Source organism: Coccinella septempunctata, chromosome 3 (genome assembly GCF_907165205.1).
Source record: "Coccinella septempunctata chromosome 3, icCocSept1.1, whole genome shotgun sequence".
Lineage (NCBI taxonomy): Eukaryota > Metazoa > Arthropoda > Insecta > Coleoptera > Coccinellidae > Coccinella > Coccinella septempunctata.
The window spans coordinates 32,774,791-32,794,441 of record NC_058191.1 but is presented as its reverse complement, the minus strand read 5'-3'; the positions used below and the strand labels follow the sequence as shown (position 1 = coordinate 32,794,441).

The 19,651-nt window shown below is 35.5% G+C and overlaps 2 protein-coding genes across 2 annotated transcripts; both read left to right on the top strand.

Moving 5' to 3' along the window:
- The first annotated feature begins 4,768 nt into the window (after positions 1 to 4,768).
- Positions 4,769 to 5,721, top strand: LOC123309834 (radial spoke head protein 9 homolog). Its single transcript, XM_044893116.1, has one exon. It carries the CDS (start codon positions 4,800 to 4,802, stop codon positions 5,640 to 5,642), a length of 843 nt encoding a protein of 280 aa, XP_044749051.1. The 5' UTR covers positions 4,769 to 4,799; the 3' UTR covers positions 5,643 to 5,721.
- Positions 5,722 to 7,532: 1,811 nt separating this feature from the next.
- LOC123310405 lies at positions 7,533 to 19,171 on the top strand. The gene is made up of 5 exons (XM_044893873.1): positions 7,533 to 7,617; positions 10,349 to 10,426; positions 13,882 to 14,239; positions 16,069 to 16,259; positions 18,235 to 19,171. Exons 2-5 carry the CDS (start codon positions 10,370 to 10,372, stop codon positions 18,307 to 18,309), a joined length of 681 nt encoding a protein of 226 aa, XP_044749808.1. The 5' UTR covers positions 7,533 to 7,617; positions 10,349 to 10,369; the 3' UTR covers positions 18,310 to 19,171.
- Positions 19,172 to 19,651: the final 480 nt, after the last annotated feature.

Here is a 19,651-nt window from a genome sequence, read left to right as displayed (position 1 = left end):
TTATTTGTGGTCATCACCTATTGCCTCTAGATGCTCAGCTGAATGACATAGGACGTTCTTGAAGCGATTAAGGAAATCAGTTGGTTTATCGTATAATACCTTCTTCATTTTCCAGGTTCATATTAATTATTAATTACATTAAAGTACCCTCATCAGTTCTCTTCTCACCACTACATCTACAGCTCAACCTCCAGCTCCAGATCTCTAGTCTCTAATGAACTCCAGTATCCGGAGGACTTCAAGGAGGCTTCAAAGACACTCGAGTAGGTGTTCATTTCTGTGCCAGCTGCCGTTGTTTCTGAGTCATCTGTGTATCATTTTATGGTGTTTTCTCTGAAATTTTGGATAGTGTATTCACTTTTCCGTTCTTTCCTTTTACATAGCGTCGTATTTGAGATCACTAATGCTAACCTGTAGCAGCACAGAAGCAATTACACTCTATCTTAAGAGTGATGCGAAGTAGACAGAATTACCTCACCTGTATCGATAGGTATTTTTGATGAGTTTGAAAAGGCTGTCGTTCTTCATCGTTCATCATTACATTACAGTTTACATTACCTGTTACGAAGAATGATCACGCCTAAACGGGGAGGCAATGATTACAATAATAAGGATAAACTCAGATGCATACCACCCGCTGATATGAATATCAACAAGTGTTACGATCTGAATTGAACTAGCCAATTTGCCATCGTCAAGGCCCCAAATGGAGTACGCTCCATCGAAGAAAAGCAGATGCTAACCATAGTTTGGTCTCATTTTTATCTCATCAGAGCAACATAGCTTTTTTTCTGATGGAGAACGTTTGGAAATGATGGACCCTTATTCAAAACTGGCAAGCGCTACTGAGTCCTATCTATCCAGTACTACAGTACTACTATCCAGTAACACAGCGACTACTGAGTACTATACAGTTAACAGAGCGCCACCCAGTATGAAACGGTGTCCGATTCAATACCCTCCAGATAGAAACCCTGACGAAGACATATGTCCCATATTTTCTCTAATTCAGTACGCCGATTCGCTTTGCGAGCAACAGACGTGTGACGAATTGAGTAGTTTGGGAACACGTTCAGATCACGGCAGAAATGATGCCAGCGTTATATTGTGCTTCTCTACAAGGTGTTTAAAAAAAAAATTGTATTTCTAGGATACGAGCAACATTCTGATGAAATTTTATACGAATATGTTCTAGATGCTGATACATTACATGTACATACCCTGTAATGATGGAGTGAATTTAGCCTTGCGGCTTTCACAATCCTCTCTAGAGGAACATTCACTTCCTCGAGATCTCTGTATTCGGAATCTTTTCGATGTGCCTATCTAGTAGGTTGTTGTTATTTGAAAATAGTGCTCTATTCCACTTTTTGTTCAGTAATATGAGGTCAGGTCTATTGTGTCTATAATTTTCCGGGCGATCCCAGTAGCTTGTGTTGATCATTTTCCAATAAAGAATCTGAGTGGTAATTGTAAGAATGAGGAACCTCTTTTGACTTTAGAAGTTGGTATTTTAAAGCCAATTCTTGGTGTAAAATCTAGGCAACAGCATCATGTCCATTGTTTTTCTCCGTACCTGCAAACTTCTGGCCTCCTCCGGTTTCATGTATCGCATAGCCACAACGACATATTATATCATCCGATATAATATGAGGTACTTTGGCGACATATTTCATTGTTGGGAACATTTGATCTTGGTTGGCAATGATGAAGCCCTCAGTCTCAGGAAACAACTTTCCGAAAGTCAACCAGTAGTTCGACGTAGAAATGTCGACGTAATCATGCTTGACCTCTTTCTGGTGTCGTCCATGTAAAGGTTTGATAGTCAGTTTCTGCATCTTGCTCTTTGAAGTGTCCGACGATTTCAATGTGATCCAGTTGCAGCTTTAACAGATTAGAATTATCAGCATCACACACACTACTCGATGGAGTTCTCATGAAGCAGCGATAAAACGAATACATGTTATAGAAATGGGATTGAGGGCTTTCTTTTCTTATACTATTTTTTCTTCTTCAGAGCCTTTAATTCGGATGGCGTTACGGAATTTTTTTACTAAGCAAACCCCAATTGTCTTTCTGTGTACTACCTATCCTAGAGACGTGGTCACTCTTTATATTCATTAGGAAAATGGGCCCACATAGTTATTATTTTTTGGGTCACTTGAAGATGCATGGATATAAATATACAAGTCAAAGTCTATAGCACGTATAGTGGTAAAAACGCCAATTCAAAATTTTAGTGAAACTTCTAATTATTGAATTCAAGCAAGGCGAAACACTTGCCTGTCATCATATTGACTTATAGGTACTTCAGTAGTGGAAACTTTATGGTGTAAATGTGTCGAAGCATCTCCGGATAACGCTCATTAGACGTAAAGCCAACACGAAAATGATACTCCAAACTGCCTAATGCAAAGTGATTGATGAAGCTACCGATTTGACACTTACAACTTCCAAATTATCAACCTTGTAAATGGTGCCGAGAGATCTTCAATCGTTACGGGTAATGTTAAGTTTGGAAACATCGTCGAAATATTCAATGAGTCAATATTAATTGTTTTCCGGTATATCTGTAGCAAATTTTGGACACTTTTAACGAGCACCTGATAGCGGCTAACAATTCAAATCAATATTAGCATTACCGAATTCTTTCAAATATTTTCTACTTGTCCTCAATTCCTATAGTTTTTTCAGTCTCAATTTCAATTTATCATCATCATCATCATCAATTAGCTGGATGAGGTGGATCATATCAGCAGTTACTGTCGGTTACTTCCTGAATTTTTTGATGTCATAATTGTTCCAATGATATTCTGTAAAACATTTTAAATGTTTTTTCATGAAAAGGTCTTCTAGGAACTGCATCGAAAACATGTGGGTACCTACACAAGCCTGTCAGATTAATATAAGAAGGTTTTGTACCTTGGACCATGTCGAACACCTGTAGGTACTGAAAATTAACTAGTTTTCTAGTTAATTATTCCCAAATTCTTTCAAACATCCACTATTCAAAGTATAGATAACTTATCGTAATGGAAAAAGTAATCATCGGGGAAAAAAGGAATTGAGAAAATAAAATGTTATACTACTATATTATATTTTTTTCAATCATGGTGTGCATAAAAAATGTATTGTTTTATATGATAAAATATGTTTTTTGTGTCTGGGTACATAATTTTAAAATTTGTTTACTGTAACCATTGAGAAAATTGAGACAATAGGTACACATCGTTCAATTTCTCGAATCCTAATTCGATTCGCATCGGAGAATCTAACATGCCGCTAAATTAGGATGAAATAGAGCGAATGTCAGTTCAAATTCCAAATAACGAACACACACCTAATTCTATTTGTACTTTGTGAACAGTGAATCACACCACCTGCTTCATAAAATTTGCCAATCTGCACTTATTCCAGTTGTTTGTATAACACAAACAGAAACAGTCAGAACATACAATCAAATGAGCTTAAATATTTATCTGTTTTCAGCACGTTTTAACCCCTGAATGTAGATTTGTTTAAATGGATCTTTCGTTCAGATTATTCGTTATTTGTCTTCGGAATATGTGAGTTAGAACACCTTCCTTAACAATATCTTTACGGGGTTATAAAACACGGAAAGTTAAGGGAATTCATCATAAGTATAAGATTGTGAAATGAAAAGTTGCGAAAAAATTTAAGTTGTGATTACTGGTCAAAAAATAGCTTGGATCTATCATATAATTTTTTTTTGAGCAGCCCCAGCTTAAGATTGCACCCCTAAAAATTGCACCTGAAAAGCAATTTTCAATATTTTCTCAGAAAAAAACTGACAATATTGAAATGAGCAACTATTCTATGGGAGCGAGATGGCATTCAAAAAATATTTTGGTTGTTTCCCTATAATATCATATGGATATCCGCCTACGAGGAGGACCAGGTAAATTTAATTTCGAATATTAATCCAGCCTATTCGACACACGCTACGTACCTGTAGAAGAAGGAGACCTTATTTCTTTCAAAACAGTCAAAGTATCATAACTAAAATTTTCAATGGTCAGTCTATTGAAATAAGAAAAAAGTTAAGCTTTTTCTACCGCTCGCTCCTATAAAATGTTTGCCCTTATTTCAATTCTGTTATATTTCTGGTTTCTAAGTAAAAATTTTAAATTGCTTTTCTGGTACCATCTTCGGGGAAATGTAAAATTGCAATTCCTTTATTCGCCAATACTCAACGCATCTGCCATCTGTACATTAAAACTGAAAGCTTCTTTGGGCATCTCTGGGAATTCTGATTTTTAGCGAGGTCTAAGTTCGGTTGATTTTCACAAGATGGGAAAGAGGTGAGTGTTTTGTTGAAAAACCTCATTTCCAAATTTGTGGAGATGAATAATTTTTTGGATCATATACGAAGAAATTCGAATATTTCATCATATCTGTATCCCCAGATGAGACAAAACTAACAATATTTATATATATTTTAAATCCATGATGTCCAGTGTGTGGACGATTATGACAGATATTGTCAAGACAAAAAATCATATTATATTTGTTGAAATAGTTACATGGTAAATAAAAAATTTCATGCAGATGAAACGTAATATTTTATAAAATATTATAGATAAATATGTTTTATGCTCTTAATAAATAAAGAAGATAAATACTTAGAGGTGTTTCTGTCATTGAATCAATTTATTGGAATTTTTCAGTTCTTTAGTCGACTCACACAGAGAGTTTTTCCATAAATTTTGGATGTTCATTCGACTTAGTATGCCAAGTAAAACTGACATTCCCCTATCGCAAGTTGTCATTTATAGAAAATGAACCTAGAGTCGGTCTTGGGTACTCTAGAAACCACTGGTTATGTCGGCCATGTGGTAAGTACAGAAGAAGCAATGATACTCCACAATTCCCTGTTGATTCTCCAAAATGAAAACCATTTTCGCAACACATTTTTCTGGGGACGCATTCTAGGTGTTGAACAAGACTACTATATTGCTTTCGGCTATGTTTCTGACGCTTTAAAAGGAAGAGTTTACTACTATAGTAGAGATTGCCTGAACTGGGGACTTCTGCCAAACCCAACCAAGTATGCCAAGAAAGTAACACCGTTCTGCAACACGAGATTTCAAGGGGATCCAGCTTTGGTTATCGATGTGCTGATTGAAAAAGAAGAGACGACATGGGATACGACCTTGAAGAAACCTGAAATCAGGAAACTGAAAGAAGAGGATAGACTATCTGCAACTGTCCATACGATTACAGAAGAAGCCGCTGTGCTACCACGTGGTGCTTTATTCACTAGGCCTGATGGAACAGTAGTGGAAAATCTCAGTTTTGAAGGATTAAGATTATTGGATGCGCGTGAGCTGAGTTCATATCAGCACTATCGAATGCCAACGAGAAAATGGAACACCAATTTGCTAACTCGGGATGATTATAACTATGCCACTGATTTCCTGGACCCCTTGGATATAGATATACCAGAAGGTTGTTGGCAGATACAAATCTTAGCTGGAGATACTATAGCAATAGTCAAATCTTTGTATTGGCCTGGTTTGTATTTTTATCATGTTGTAGAAACGCCAAGATATGGCTTCGTTTATTTTGGGACTGGAAAAAAGTGTTTGGACACCGCTTTCATGCTTTTACCTGCAACTTAGTTCTTATTGAATCTACTGTTTGTATGATGAATGATTATGATTTTAAGAAGATTATTAAAGTGAACCTACTGTAGCAACATGCCTTGGATTGTTATAACAACAAACTTTGCAATGAATATTTGTAGCTGTTTATTTTATAGAACTGGTATTTGGATATTGAGGTTACAAAAATTGTTACATGATTTGGTCATCCAAAGATATGCCGCTAATAATTTCAGTTTATTACGAATTTTTCTCATTGGCCACAAATTAGGAGTTGAAAGCTCTGTAAAATATTATTTGTTTTAATATTAATAAATTACCAGTCGTTTATCAAAATTTTCCTCTTCATGTTTCATTCTGGTACTCAATGAGCCACTTGAAACTTAAATAGAGAATAGAGATAGAGTGGCCACCAAAATAGTATTGGAAACACATACAGACCTATACCTACAAGCAAAAAAGAAGAAAAATTGGAAAGTTTGCCAGATAAGTACTCTAAACGAATTCTTCAAATCTGAAAAAAATTAAAATGTGCTTTCAGAACTTGAGAACTTGAGAACTTGAAAATTCGTCTCGAATTCAATTTGAACACGATGCATTTCTTTCCAGGTTTGGAGATGGCAGAAATTCCGGTGAAAGTTGAAGAAAAATGATCTCCATTTGCAAAATCAAAAAGTACTTTTTTATTGTATACGCACCTTAACGGCTTGAGTGCATCTTATTTTTGTAGGTTCTTAAGTATAGTCCTTCGTTAAAATCCTGAGAATTCACTTATGCAGACAGAAGTCCAGATTCAGAGGACGTGTTCTGACATGTTACATTCAAAAAATAATTAAATCACAATACCGTGCTCAAATAATCAGTCGGAATAGTGTACCTTGGGGTACTCCATACTTCACCTCTTACTCTCCTAAAATTTTGGAGAGTGGTCTATCAGTTTCCGTAACAGAACCTTTTGATATTTCGATTTCTGTAAGAGTACTTTTTATTTCATGCAGTCAAAGCACAAATTCTTCGGTATTTAAATTTTCACAAGAACAGAGGCAGCTAATTTGTGTTCCTTGCAATAAATTGCATATGGCAAATGGCTATTCTTCACCATTTTGAAAATGGAAAGCAAACAAAGTGGTTCAGCGATAGTTGACGAAATTTGGTCAATTCTGTGTAACTTTTTAGTGAACTGCTGGAGATTACACCTTTACTAGGTACTAAAATGTTCAATATTTCCCCAGTTTGTGAAAACGTGAATAGGTACTTGAAGTTATTATTTAAGTAGCATAGGACATGCACGATTTAGGCCCTAGGCTGCTTTGATGAGGGCAGCAAATGTACCATATTCTGCAACTAAGTGGAACAGACGCAAATCTCTAACTTCCCTCCGATCTTGTGCAGGATTGGTAGATCTTGGGCGTTTACTTCTAGGTCTTTCCTGTGGCCCCGCATTTGTTTATTTTCTTGAGATATTCGCATATAAAAAGGTATACCTATATGTAAACGAAGTTTCTGTGAAAATAAACAACCCAACTGCTCCGTCGTGCAAAGGATAACAGAAAAAAAGCTGGAAAACAAATTCTGTGAGAGATATAACGATTACACTGAATACTCTTCAGGTTCCATGAAACATTTCTTGAGAATTTGAAGATTTTAAGTTTCTACCGGCCTCTCATTCAAAAATTCGCGGAAACAACAAACCAAAGGTGAAAATCCCGCCAGACGGTGCTCCAAAATTCCTGGGATTACCTATCTACGTGTTGCATCCAACTAAAATTGCCGCCTGTGGTGCCCCCAATAAAACAACCTCCAGCTCTATAGAAACCAGGCTTGTACGCATTTTGTGAAAGTTCATTCCTACCAGTTCCTACGTCCAAAAACCCCCTCAATCGATATTCTCAGAACTGTTGCGACGCCAGCGTCCACATGTCGACGCCGAATGCGCAAGGCGTCATTGATTCATTCCGTTCATCATCATCCCAGTGGTTCTCAGACCCTCTGGGTAAGTACAAGACTTCAATCTCAGCCAACAATCCTTGAAAACCGGCGAAAACAGATTTAAAATCGGTGAGATTTGAATGAGGTTATTGTCGGGGGTTGAAAAAATTTTAACATTTGATTTTTCATGATTCTGCTGCACTTAATTCATTAATTATGTGTTTGCACCATTCCCAATTCAGTCATATGTTTCACCCTCGAGCAGATCTGTTACGTTTGGAGTGAAATGATTCAAATTGTCAATTTTTGACCACTTGTTGATGGTACAGAAGTGCTCACAGTCTTAATTCGAGTTCTATATTTAACAGGTGGTTCCATTCATGGTTTCGAAACCGTAAGTTCATTCATTCAGTACATTTTCGCATCGAATAACGAAAATTTCGTCGTGATGGGGGATATTGATCTGACAATTTTTTTTACTATGCGGGTGTCTTGCAGTGAAACTAATCGGTAATTATGGTGCAGGCAGGTGTGGTCCTGATTTAGGCAAACCAATGTTGCCTCTATGTATACACTAAACGGTGTGAAATGCAGTTTGCGTAAAGATAAGTCTGGGTCATATCGATCTATTTCAATCACTTTTATCTTCTAACTCTTTTATCTTTGGAAATTTACGGGCCAAACTTAATTGTGGAATATGAATATGATTTGACGTATTGGATCTATATTCCGTTTGATTTGGTTTACTCTTGGGTCTTTTTCGCACACATCTGGATTTGAATCTGAGCTGTGGATAACTGCATATATATAATTTTAAGAATTCTCTGAGAATGAAATATTTTTGACAAATAATTATCCAAAGTTGCGTCAAATGATCTATACCTTTTCAAGTTTTGGCGCTAATCAGAATCGAAATGACATTAGTCAAAATCAAATTGGCAACATCAATTTCAAACTGGCATTAATCAGAAGCAAATTGGCAATAATCAAGTTTAAACTGCTAATCTGAATTTGAATTTTCCATTGGAATTAAATATATTCAATGAAAAATTTTCATTGATAGATATACACAAAAAAATAACGTAATGATTAATTAAAACCGTTAGAGAATAACGAATTTTCTCAAAAAATTTTATCTTTCATATCCAATGCAGAAGTAATAAATCTTTGGATATGAGCGATGAATTTTGCCTTATTTTCATGAAATACCTTTATTCTCTAATCTCTGCAAATTATGGATTCTTCCATTTCGTTTCATTCACCAAACAGAGACGGTAGATAATCACAATCGTGCGTTCTTTAAAAATCAACGTTTATGACTGTTCACCGTTGTTTGGATATTATTTATTTCATTTCGCAAACTATGCAATGATTTGATAGACTCTGAATACACTTAGTAATACTTTCGTATTGCAACCAGAAATACTCATTTTTCAACGAAAAAGAGCTTTAAAGGTATTTATTGTCAATTTGAAATTGATAAATACCCGTTTGAACTTGATAACTGCTAATTTGTTTCTGATTAATGCCAGTTTGAAATTTATATCGACAATTTGATTTTGACTAAGGCTATTTTGATTCTGATTAGCAACCCTTTGAAACGAAGTAGCAGAAGAATTTCATATCTTATATCAACAGGTTTCAGGTTTCTAATATCGGAACAAATTATGTGGCACTAAGCACTATTTTTATTGCAGATACGAAGAGTGAAATTTTTATTGATAGAAAATATATATGCAATTTTTATGTGGAACTATAAGAAGATGTCACAGTGCTTTAAACTTTCAACTGCCAGAGGATATTCGAAATGATTTCTGTTCTGAAAAAAATTGTTGGGAAGCTCAGTTTTTTGCTACTTCCGTCAGGGATGCACTTCTGTTGAACGCGTAACAAAGGAAATATTTTTAGAAAAAATTTCATCAGGACGAAGAGATGTGCTTTATTTTAACGAATATGCATATAAATCTTGAGTAATATAACCAAAAAAGATTGTCTGTTGTCAACATTTCTCGAAAATTGGCTATCCTTAATGATTTGAGTAAATGAAAAAACTATCATTTTTATGTTGAGTTTATTGAGATATATATTTTTACAGAAGAACTCTCACAAAAATCGTAATTTATTATTCCATTTGTGCAGTACTTTTGCGATACTACCTAGAAATCTGAAGATGGATTCCATGATATTGTTGATAATTTTGGAACTGCTTTCATAAATCTTCGTAAAAGCTAAGGCAAAAAATTGATCAGAACAATTCAACAAGAAATCTTGTAACTTACAAAATAATGAATTAATGGATGAAGAAAAAATGATTAGGTTAGGTCTTTTGATCTACTTAGAAGAATTTATTGAGCACCAATGCTACTGAAAATTGTAGAATTCATGAAAAAATTGACAACAACTATTATCGAAGTGAATTAAACTTATGGCTTTTTATTTGTATGAAATATTATATTTCCGGTAGCTCCCAGTAATATAATTTTTAGACTATGACGTATTTCTCTAGTACGTTGTATGTTGTCGATTTCATTATCGTTTGGGATTAAATGATGTAGCATATTTTATATTTAAAGAACGATTGGTATATAAAAAAGTGATACAAATCATCCTTTCAGTTTTTTAATATAACAGACATGAATCACAGAGACAATGAAGAGTACTTATAAAGTCTTTTTCCCAAAAGAAAAAATAATCAACTCACTATGTATATTAATTTTTGTACGTATTAAAGAAACCTGAAAAGCAGCGATAAAAAGTATACTATAATGATCCTAATGGGTTTCTCTTCATTTCAGGTCTAAGAGCTGAACTCCAGTATGTTCTTCAATATACTAATTCTGTGCGCAACATGTGCTTGGGCATATGTGGAAAAGGTGAGTTTTAAATTTTTCTCGTTTTTTTCAATTAGTCTGATGGGCAGCAGACCAGAAAAACTGTAACTAGAGGATTCTTGTAAGAATGTCTTTGAAGCATTTTGGAACTGAATAACTCTTTTATGGAAATGACAGGATTTAATGAATAATTTTTGGAAATCTATGTATATATCCCAGAAAAGGGGCTTTGAAAATTTCTAGGGTTGTTAAAATTTGTTTCTGCGTTCATTAAAGAAAATTAATTAAATATACCGCTCTGCTTCAACGGTTTATTCGGAAAAACAAATGAACACGGTGGATCTGTGCGAGTGAATTTGAGGTAAATATATTGGACTCGTAATTACTAAATTTTACATCTAGCTTTTTTCGCCTACACATCGCGCTTACGTCAACAACAAGCAACCCCTAAACAATTTTCTCGTTTGAATTTGTACGGTAAATAAGATGATATAATTACTTAGCATATCTTATCAGCTTACTGTTGGCACTTCAATTAAGGAGGGTAGTGCTATTCGCATAACTATACCTTTCTGGGCAAAATTTGAATGTGATTAAATATTCAGTCAGAATAAATTGAAGCGCTAGAGTTAGACGGTGCGAGTATAAATATTTCAAGGAAATGGTGATATTTTGAAGAAAAATTATCTATCTCACTTGTCACTTGTCAACTCAATGCCAATGAAATCTCGATATCTGAAATAGAAAAACAATTCTGCAGAATACCACTGGCTTATACCCAATAAAGTAGTTGTAGAAGTTTCATGTTTCAGTTCTATAGCAACGAAGATAAGGAAGTTATGACAAGTTTTCGAAATCCACAAAATCCAAATTTTACTCAACAACGAAGGATCGTAAGGCTACGGTTTTTATCATTATTGTTTGTTCCTTGAAAATATGGCAACTTTGTTCTCTAGCTCATCTAGTTGCCGAAATCCCTTCACTGGCCATTGAATTTGAGACAGTCTTCAATTCTATGATCAATATTAGTATAATTAGTACATATTCATGGGGATATAAGACATTTTATATAGTATTGCCGTTGGAATTCGCCAAATTTGCCGCTATGAATAAGAATTTGTAAAAATGCTTGACCTCTAAATTCGATGGATTTCCTAAAGTTAATATGTTTAAACTTTTACGGGTTATGCCTACTGTCTGACCTTTTTATTCTTTCTTCTTCTCCTTCCTTCTATTCTTTCAGAATTGAATAAAATCCAATCGGCTGGCGACTTTTAGTTGTATCATCCTGCGACTATAAAGACTCATCCCAAGTACGTGGGATGAAAGTTTCCGTTCTTTCAAGTCCAATGACCATTGCTTCTCGAAACTTCATGGAATCAGTTTCTATCGAATGTTGTCCTGAATTTAATTTATTAGTACGCATCTCAGGTTTTTTTCAGAATTCTCCTGACGCTAGAACAACATAATCTTAGATCTCTTTCAGCGTAGGTTGGAGAACCTATCGAGTTCTCATGAAAATTTCTCTGTTTCTGATCGTTCTGTTATGAAAGAATTCGCAACTTTTCGTGTTATTCATTGTTTTTTCTTTGTTGAATTTCTAAGTCGATCCAGAAATATCTCAATGAAGAGTCTGACTGTAGTTTCAACAACTTGATTACACTCGCCCTGAATAAGAATGAGCTTCAAGTGACCTTCATTCCTGAAATCAGGCATTTTGTCGAAACTTAATGAACAATGAACCGAATTAGTCCAAGAACCCAGAGCGACCAGACATAACTTATTTTCACACAGATTTTAGGATCTCAATAGTATCTCATTTATTTTTTGTGCAGCTTCAAAGCGTCTGACAAAAGTTTTGGCCCATGCAAAGTGTCTGTCACTTATAATATAACTTCAGAATAATATTCTTTAAAATTTATATAAAAATCAGCCATGTGAAAATAAGTTAAGTAACACTTATTTTTAGTTACCTTTGCCACCTGGTATCTGCCCAGGTGTCACTAGGCAAGCTCCACAAGTTCACAGGTATTCAAACCACAGGAGACTCTACTGAGAGTTTTTCACATCTACAGTCCCTGGCCAGTTTATTAGACGCACTGAGATTTTTTTTTATATTTACTGGTATTGCCCGAGGAAAAAGCAGAATATTTGAATTTCATTTCCACAGAATGTCAGTTTTATTTACGACTCTCATTAAATTGTTCTATTTGGCATTTATTTTTGATGTTGTAGTATTAATACTTAAGTATGAATCAGTACTATGTCTTCCAGTGGACGTCTTGCATTCTGCAGGTTCGGACGTTATTTCGATAATCCACATATGAAATCATTATCTTCGAATGCAGCAAACCGAACAATTCTGCTTTGATAGTATGAAGCTCTCATAGCTACACAGGGTGGCTCAGCAAAATATTAGAATTTCATGTTTAATCATCAATAAATCAATATTTTTTATCCAATATGATATATTATATGTGAAAACCATTTACAGATGAAGTATATGTAACATATACATTCAATTTAATAATTCAATATTGAGATTTTGCATCGAATCAATGCGTCTAATAATATGGCCAGGGACTGTATGTATGAAAATAAGTTATGTCTGGTGGCTCTGGGATCTTACTCTGAATGGGACTAAATGAAAATGTATTCCGCATAATATGTGAATACCTACTTGATGCTTACTATCTCCAATAACTAATACTGAATTAACTGATAATAAGATAAAGCAGAACTGAATTCACCTTACAAACGTGATATTTTATGTATTATACCTCAAAAATGGTCAATTTTATGTGGGTATATACAGGGTGATTCTTTGACTCGTACAAATAATTCAACAGTATATCCTTGAGGTCAGAAGTCTTTTATCCTTTACCATTTTTTTTGAAGCGGCTTGGTTAAAAAAATACAGACTGTTGAAAAATCATGAAACCTTATTCTTAGTTCTCATAAACGGTTTCATCAAATGAAATGAATTTCGGAATATAGTCTTCCGTTTATTTGTTGAATCTTTTTAGAACACAAGATATCGCCCACGTGTTCCAGTTTTCTCATTATGACCATTACGTAGGTACCATAAAAATACCAAAAACTCAAAGGACCCATCTCTTGAAACTGAGTTGGACGCTATCTAATGAATATTTGAATGTTTTGTTGAATAAAAGCATATTTTCTCGTATAATATGCCGTTTCGAAGGGAAGCAACTCTTTTCAAAAGATCCACAGATAGTATAGTGTCACTGATTTCGCTGGTTACTCTGAAGGTAATATTGTTTTTCCAGGAGTGGCACAGCTCATTATGGAAACTTGAAATATTTTCATCAGGGCTGAATCGGAAAAAATATTAAAGGAAAAAAGTGTTTCTTTTGATCTCAAGAATCTATTATTAAAATATTTGTACGAGTCAACTAGTATGTAAAGTAGATGTGACACTTTTATGAGCTTCCGATTAGGAATGTTTTTCTCGAATTTAAACACAAATGTTACAGGATGACATCCTCCCTGAGCTGTTTCTGGAGCAGTTAGCCGATCGAATACAGAGGGAAAACGATATATCCTATCTGGATATCACCAACCCCAACTCTCTCGGACCTCGTTCTCTGGAAGAGGAACGGTATGATCCTTTGGATTACGATTTGGGGGACGCCCCACTTCATCCAAGTATCAGGGATCAAGAGTACCTGAAGCATAGCAGCCTCTGGAGTTCGAAGTATGCCCTGGAAGATACTGCAGGGGATGATGATATTCAGAAGCAACATTCGGCCCAATTCGCAACTACCACAAAACCCAAAAACACCCTGCCAGCCTATTGCAATCCCCCCAATCCTTGTCCAGTTGGATTTGGTGGTGAGTTGAATACATGTTCATATTTCAAAGAACTCTTATTCAAAGAGAAGGTTCTTATCATGAATAAGACCAGCTCATTGTCAGCAGTCTAGCAATAAATTTAAAAAAGTATTATGTTTGTTCCTGAATCCAATAGCTATGAAGACTTGTCGGTCCTGGTCTGTTTTTCATATGAGTTTTTAAGAGCTTATTTTGGTAGCTGCCATATTTAGACATATGACTATGATGATTGCAATGAAAATGAATTGATAAAATTCCTTCAAAGCACATTGCGCAAAAATATTAACGCACATTATGGAAATCTCAAATTTATTCTACAACTGAAGGTGTTCTCAATGATAATTATTTTTATCAGAATTATGCATGCATATGTTATCCACTTTCAACGGTTTTTTTCAATACAGATGTTTTTTCCCAGCAGGAATAAAAAAAGATGATATTATCAGATTTTGAATGTATTGGCTCCATTCTAAAATCAGTTGTTCTCGATCAATTCTAGTGATCAATAGTTTTTCTTTCATTTGATTTTCTACACTCGATCGCTATGCAACGCGAAACACGCAATTTGACCCAAGAGGAATGGGCCCAAGCCGTAGTTTTGCGAGAAGAAGGGTGGACATTCACAAGAATTGCAGAGGGTTTGGAGTTTCCCATACAAGTGTGTCCAGAATGTTGCAGCGATTCAGAGGGACAGGTATGAATGTCCGAAGACTAGGACAGGGTAGACCACGGGTAACAACTGCCATTCAAGAACGTTACTTGAGAGTTTCTTCGTTGAGACAACGGTTTGCAACCGCTCGCCTCCTTCAAATTCAGCTTGAGCAAACTCATGAGGTGCAAAGTAGCACCCAGACAATAAGAAATCGCCTCAGAGAATGTGATTTAAGGCCTCGTGTCGCGGCAAGAGGCCCAGCTCTTACCCCAGCCCATCGAAGGGCGCGTTTGGATTTTGCGAGAGAGCATATCCATTGGGAAGAGGCCGATTGGGAAAGAGTTCCCTTCACAGATGAGTCTAGATTCTGCCTCTACCATTGTGATCGACGTTCCTTTGTATACAGACATCCACATGAAAGATATGCTCAGTGCAATTTCCTGAATACTACTGGTTTCGGGGAAGGATCGATTATGGTATGGGGTGTAATATATTTGACTGCTCGCACAGACCTAGTGTCGTTGATAATGGAGCTGTGAATGCTGATAAGTATATAAGGAATATTCTTGAAGAGCATGTAGTGCCATTTGCCCCATACATTGGTGAAAATTTCATTTTTATGGACGATAATGCCAGACCCCATCGTGCGCGCATCGTTCAGGAGTACCTTGAAGAGGTTGAATTCTCTCGAATGGAATGGCCAGCAAGAAGTCCAGATCTCAATCCGATTGAGCAGGTTTGGGACAACCTCAATAGAAGGCTGTGACGTTCAGAAAATCATCCAGCTACTCTTAATGACTTAGGAATCCAACTCGGAGAAATCTGGAGCTGTAATTAACGCAAGGGGTGGAAATACCAAGTATTAAATCACTTCTTTCACATAAGATTCGGTGAAATCCTGAATTTTTCTTCCATTTAATGTGTATTGTTTCGTTCAAAACCTTCCCGAGTGAATATAAAAAATAAGTTATAAAGTCAATGTACAGTTAACTTTCAGTAAAATTGAGATTTTCAGAATGTGCGTTAATTTTTTTGCGCAGTGTATTTCACAGAATAGAAACACCATTTATACTGCTGAAACACTTAATACGAAGTCAAAAAGCTTGAGAAGTTGCTGCGAAAATTCGATCTCTACCGTCAGCAAGATAATTTCTTATATTCACTTTTTATTTCGTAGGCGAAGAAGGCTGTATGGAAGATTTCGAGAACACAGCTGCTTTCAGTAGACGCTTTCAGGAGGTACAAGACTGCATGTGTGACGCAGAGCACATGTTCGACTGTCCAGATAACAGCGATCCTTTCCTCGACAATTCTATGGATGAGTTCAGTGATTTCGAATTCAATCATTTCGTGAGACAACAAATGCAGGTAACTTACAAGTATCCATACTCAATAGAAACTCAAATTATGGCTTTGTGAATCTACACTTTTATGTTTGTCGAATAACTCGATATTGAGTCTAAAGAACTGCCCTGTGAACTTTTAGTAATACCTGCAAAATCTGAAGCAAAAATATTGATTCATCACTATATCTATCGATTAAAATTTGATTTCTATACCTATGCTTCAGACAAACGAGGTGAACAATATAATTTTATGATGGTTCAGTTGACATCTTTGCCACTTGATATCCCTATCAGGGTTAACCCCTAGCCAGGGCGATGATCAAGTATTCAAAGATATACCACCCTGAAAAACATATTATTACTCGAATTATTCTAGGTTTGTTGCTCAAGGGCACAGTGAAAAATGTTTCTGTAATTCGTTAGGTTCAACTATTGACTTGCATCAACATATCCGATATAAACTGCTCCACATGAGTTAGGGATATTGACTTGAATTGCAAACAAATATAATTAAAATAAGATTTTTGTGATGAAAATTCATAATAATATGATTTCAAGTTGCAAATTAATTTTAACCTGTAGGTCTGCAGCGTATACAAGGTGGTTAAGAAAAATCGAGTAAAATAACGAAATTTTATTCCAGAGAATTCAAGCATTTTAAGACTATTAATAAAATGTATGGCCTCCAAGGGCATGAATAACAGCTTGACATTTTCTTTGCATACTACGCACCAGGTTTTTGAACATTTCTTGAGGAATTTGGTTCCATAAACGGGGCAGAAGCTCTCTCAGATCATTTAAGGATTCTGGGGTAGGTTGATGATTATCTAATCTTCTTTGGAGCATATCCCATTATGCAATTCAAATCTGGTGAGTGCGGAGGTATTGGTAAATGTGGAATACCAAGCTCCTCGCGCGCATTCTCAACTATGGCTGCACGGTGCGGTCTAGCGTTATCGTCCAGAAATTGAAAAGTTTTACCAATAGCAGCGTGAAAATTTGGCACAACATTGTCAATGACATGCTCCCTATAGTGTAAGGCGGTCATATTCCCAGGACAAATGTGTACATCTGTGCGCCCGTTGAAACATATCCCGGCCCATACCATAACTACCCCCTCGGAATGGATGGACTTCTTGGTCATAGCGACGATTACGGGGTATAAGTGGGATTGTCCATACCCTTATTCTTAGAGAATCTGAAAATCGTCCATATCTGGATTCATCAGTGAAAAGGACACTACGCCATTGATCGTTCCAATTGATATGTTGCCTTGCCCATTCCAGTCTTTGACGTTTATGGTCACATGTTAATGGAACTCCTCTTAATGGACATCTAGAACCTAGATTCACCGCTCTCAAACGTCGTCTGATGGTTTCGATGGAAACTTGGGCCCCATCTGCATTTTGAAGAGTATTCCGTAGCATTCTACACGTAGATGTAGAGTTTCTTCTCGCCGAAACGGTGATGAAACGATCCTGAGCAAGTATTGTTTTTCTTTGCCCACCAAAAGCCTTGGTCTTTTCAACACGAAACCTGTCACCCTGAACCTATTCCTAAGTCGAGAGATATCACACTTTGGTTGACTTGGAGCCATTCCGCTACAACAACCCTGTAGCATTCCGATGGCCCTATTAGCCTCAGCGTTTGTTAATTTACTTACTCTTGGCATTTTCAGAAAACTCGTTTCAAATCGAAGCCGTTGATAAAATGACTTCATTTCAAAATAAAAACATTCATGAAACATATGCAAAGAACCAAACTTCAGAAAAAAGTCGACCAGATTGACGAAATGTCTCATAATGATTTTTATTGAATCGATTCGAGTTGTTATTAAGTTTTAAATGATTTTACAGCGATTTTCTCGAAGATTACATACTTTTAAAAACGATTGAATACGATATCCCTAACTCTTGTGGAGCAGATGATTATAAACCTTGTGATATTTGTTGTTTAATTTTTGTTACAAGTTTTTAGAAATATTTGTTTTTTTTCAGGATAACTCATTGAATCCATTCCTATTCGGTGAACGACTTCCAGTTGCTGCTAAAAAAGGCAACCGAGTGCAGTAAATTGAAATATGAAAATTATTAGTTAGTTTAATTCAGAAGAATATATTGAATATGATTATATCCGGCAACGACCTGGCTATGAACAAGGACCACGAGCATTCTACCCTGTTTGTAATCCCTACAGTTGAAAAGAATATTTCCAGTAAGGGTTATAAAGAGTTATATAGCTTTAAGTGTTTATTACTAGTTATTATAAGAGAAAGGCCCCATAATTAAGGAAAGATGCTCAGTATTCTCTTACAAAATGGAGCTATTACTGATTAACCGATTGCGACAAAGTTAGATTTAAATAGATCAACATTCCGCATGAACGTTCTTCGTAAAATGCACTCTTCTTCTCGAGTATTTTCATGTGGAACCTTTGGTCGGAGCATATCAATTAAGACAACGGGGTATTTTGGAAATAAGCGACGGCCCTATTGGTATTTATCAGATGAGCCATGCTGAATTTATGTCTTCAGAAGCAGTTTGGAGCCAGAGATTGACCCAGCCCATCTGAAGAAAACCAGTTCGGGAATTTGCAGAATACCTCCAATACTGCTAGGTCAGTAAATGAAACATACAGAATTTGTAAATGAATGTCCCCAACTGTAAGAACATGTAAACTTACATATAATTTCTGCAAAGTCTTATTACTCTCTAAAATGGATAAAACATTATAATGAAGTGCCAGAACATCGTGGTATAATGATATGAACAATCTAAATGTATAGGTGTTTAATACTTATAATTAGTGTTTAATATGAATAATCATTTAATGTTAACTGCTTCAAAGTCTATCTCATAAAAGCAAACAGTTTTTCTCTCTGATCTGATCTGCTCTTAGTTCGATGTCTAATAAAATGTATTCTCTTCATGTGAATTACTTGTCCTTTTTCCATTTACATAGGTCTTTCAGTAGAATTGCTTCTCCACAGTGTTGGATGGAGTTTTCAATTCACGACTACTATTTTAATTGAAGGTAAATGTTTTCTTGGAAATCCATAGTAAACCTATAGATTTAGTTTATCTCCACCTGAATGGAATTTATCTAGAGGCCTAGGTATGTAAGAAAAACAAATCTAACACTGAGATGAATACACAAATAAAATAAATATTTCTTAGCAACCTCCCATACAGATATAAATAATGAAATAAAGGTATATAAATAAAAGTGATAGATACCACAAGAACGAAATAAAATCTTCCTATAAAGCTTATTTAGTTGCAATAATGAACATTTATTCTGAAAAATTCACTTTTTTCAAAGTCACCACAAGTTGTTATTTTCGAAAACGAAATCTTGTACCTGAAACGTTTTTCAGGATCGAGTTTTTTTTTTTTGAAAAATATATTATTTCAT

Excerpts from the sequence above, each read along its gene's own strand:
- LOC123310405 (XM_044893873.1), top strand. The coding sequence starts at position 10,370 with ATGTTCTTCAATATACTAATTCTGTGCGCAACATGTGCTTGGGCATAT. Across the intron at positions 14,240-16,068 it reads TTGTCCAGTTGGATTTGGTG|GCGAAGAAGGCTGTATGGAA; the intron begins GTGAGTTGAATA and ends TTTATTTCGTAG. Across the intron at positions 16,260-18,234 it reads TCGTGAGACAACAAATGCAG|GATAACTCATTGAATCCATT; the intron begins GTAACTTACAAG and ends GTTTTTTTTCAG.
- LOC123309834 (XM_044893116.1), top strand. The coding sequence starts at position 4,800 with ATGAACCTAGAGTCGGTCTTGGGTACTCTAGAAACCACTGGTTATGTC.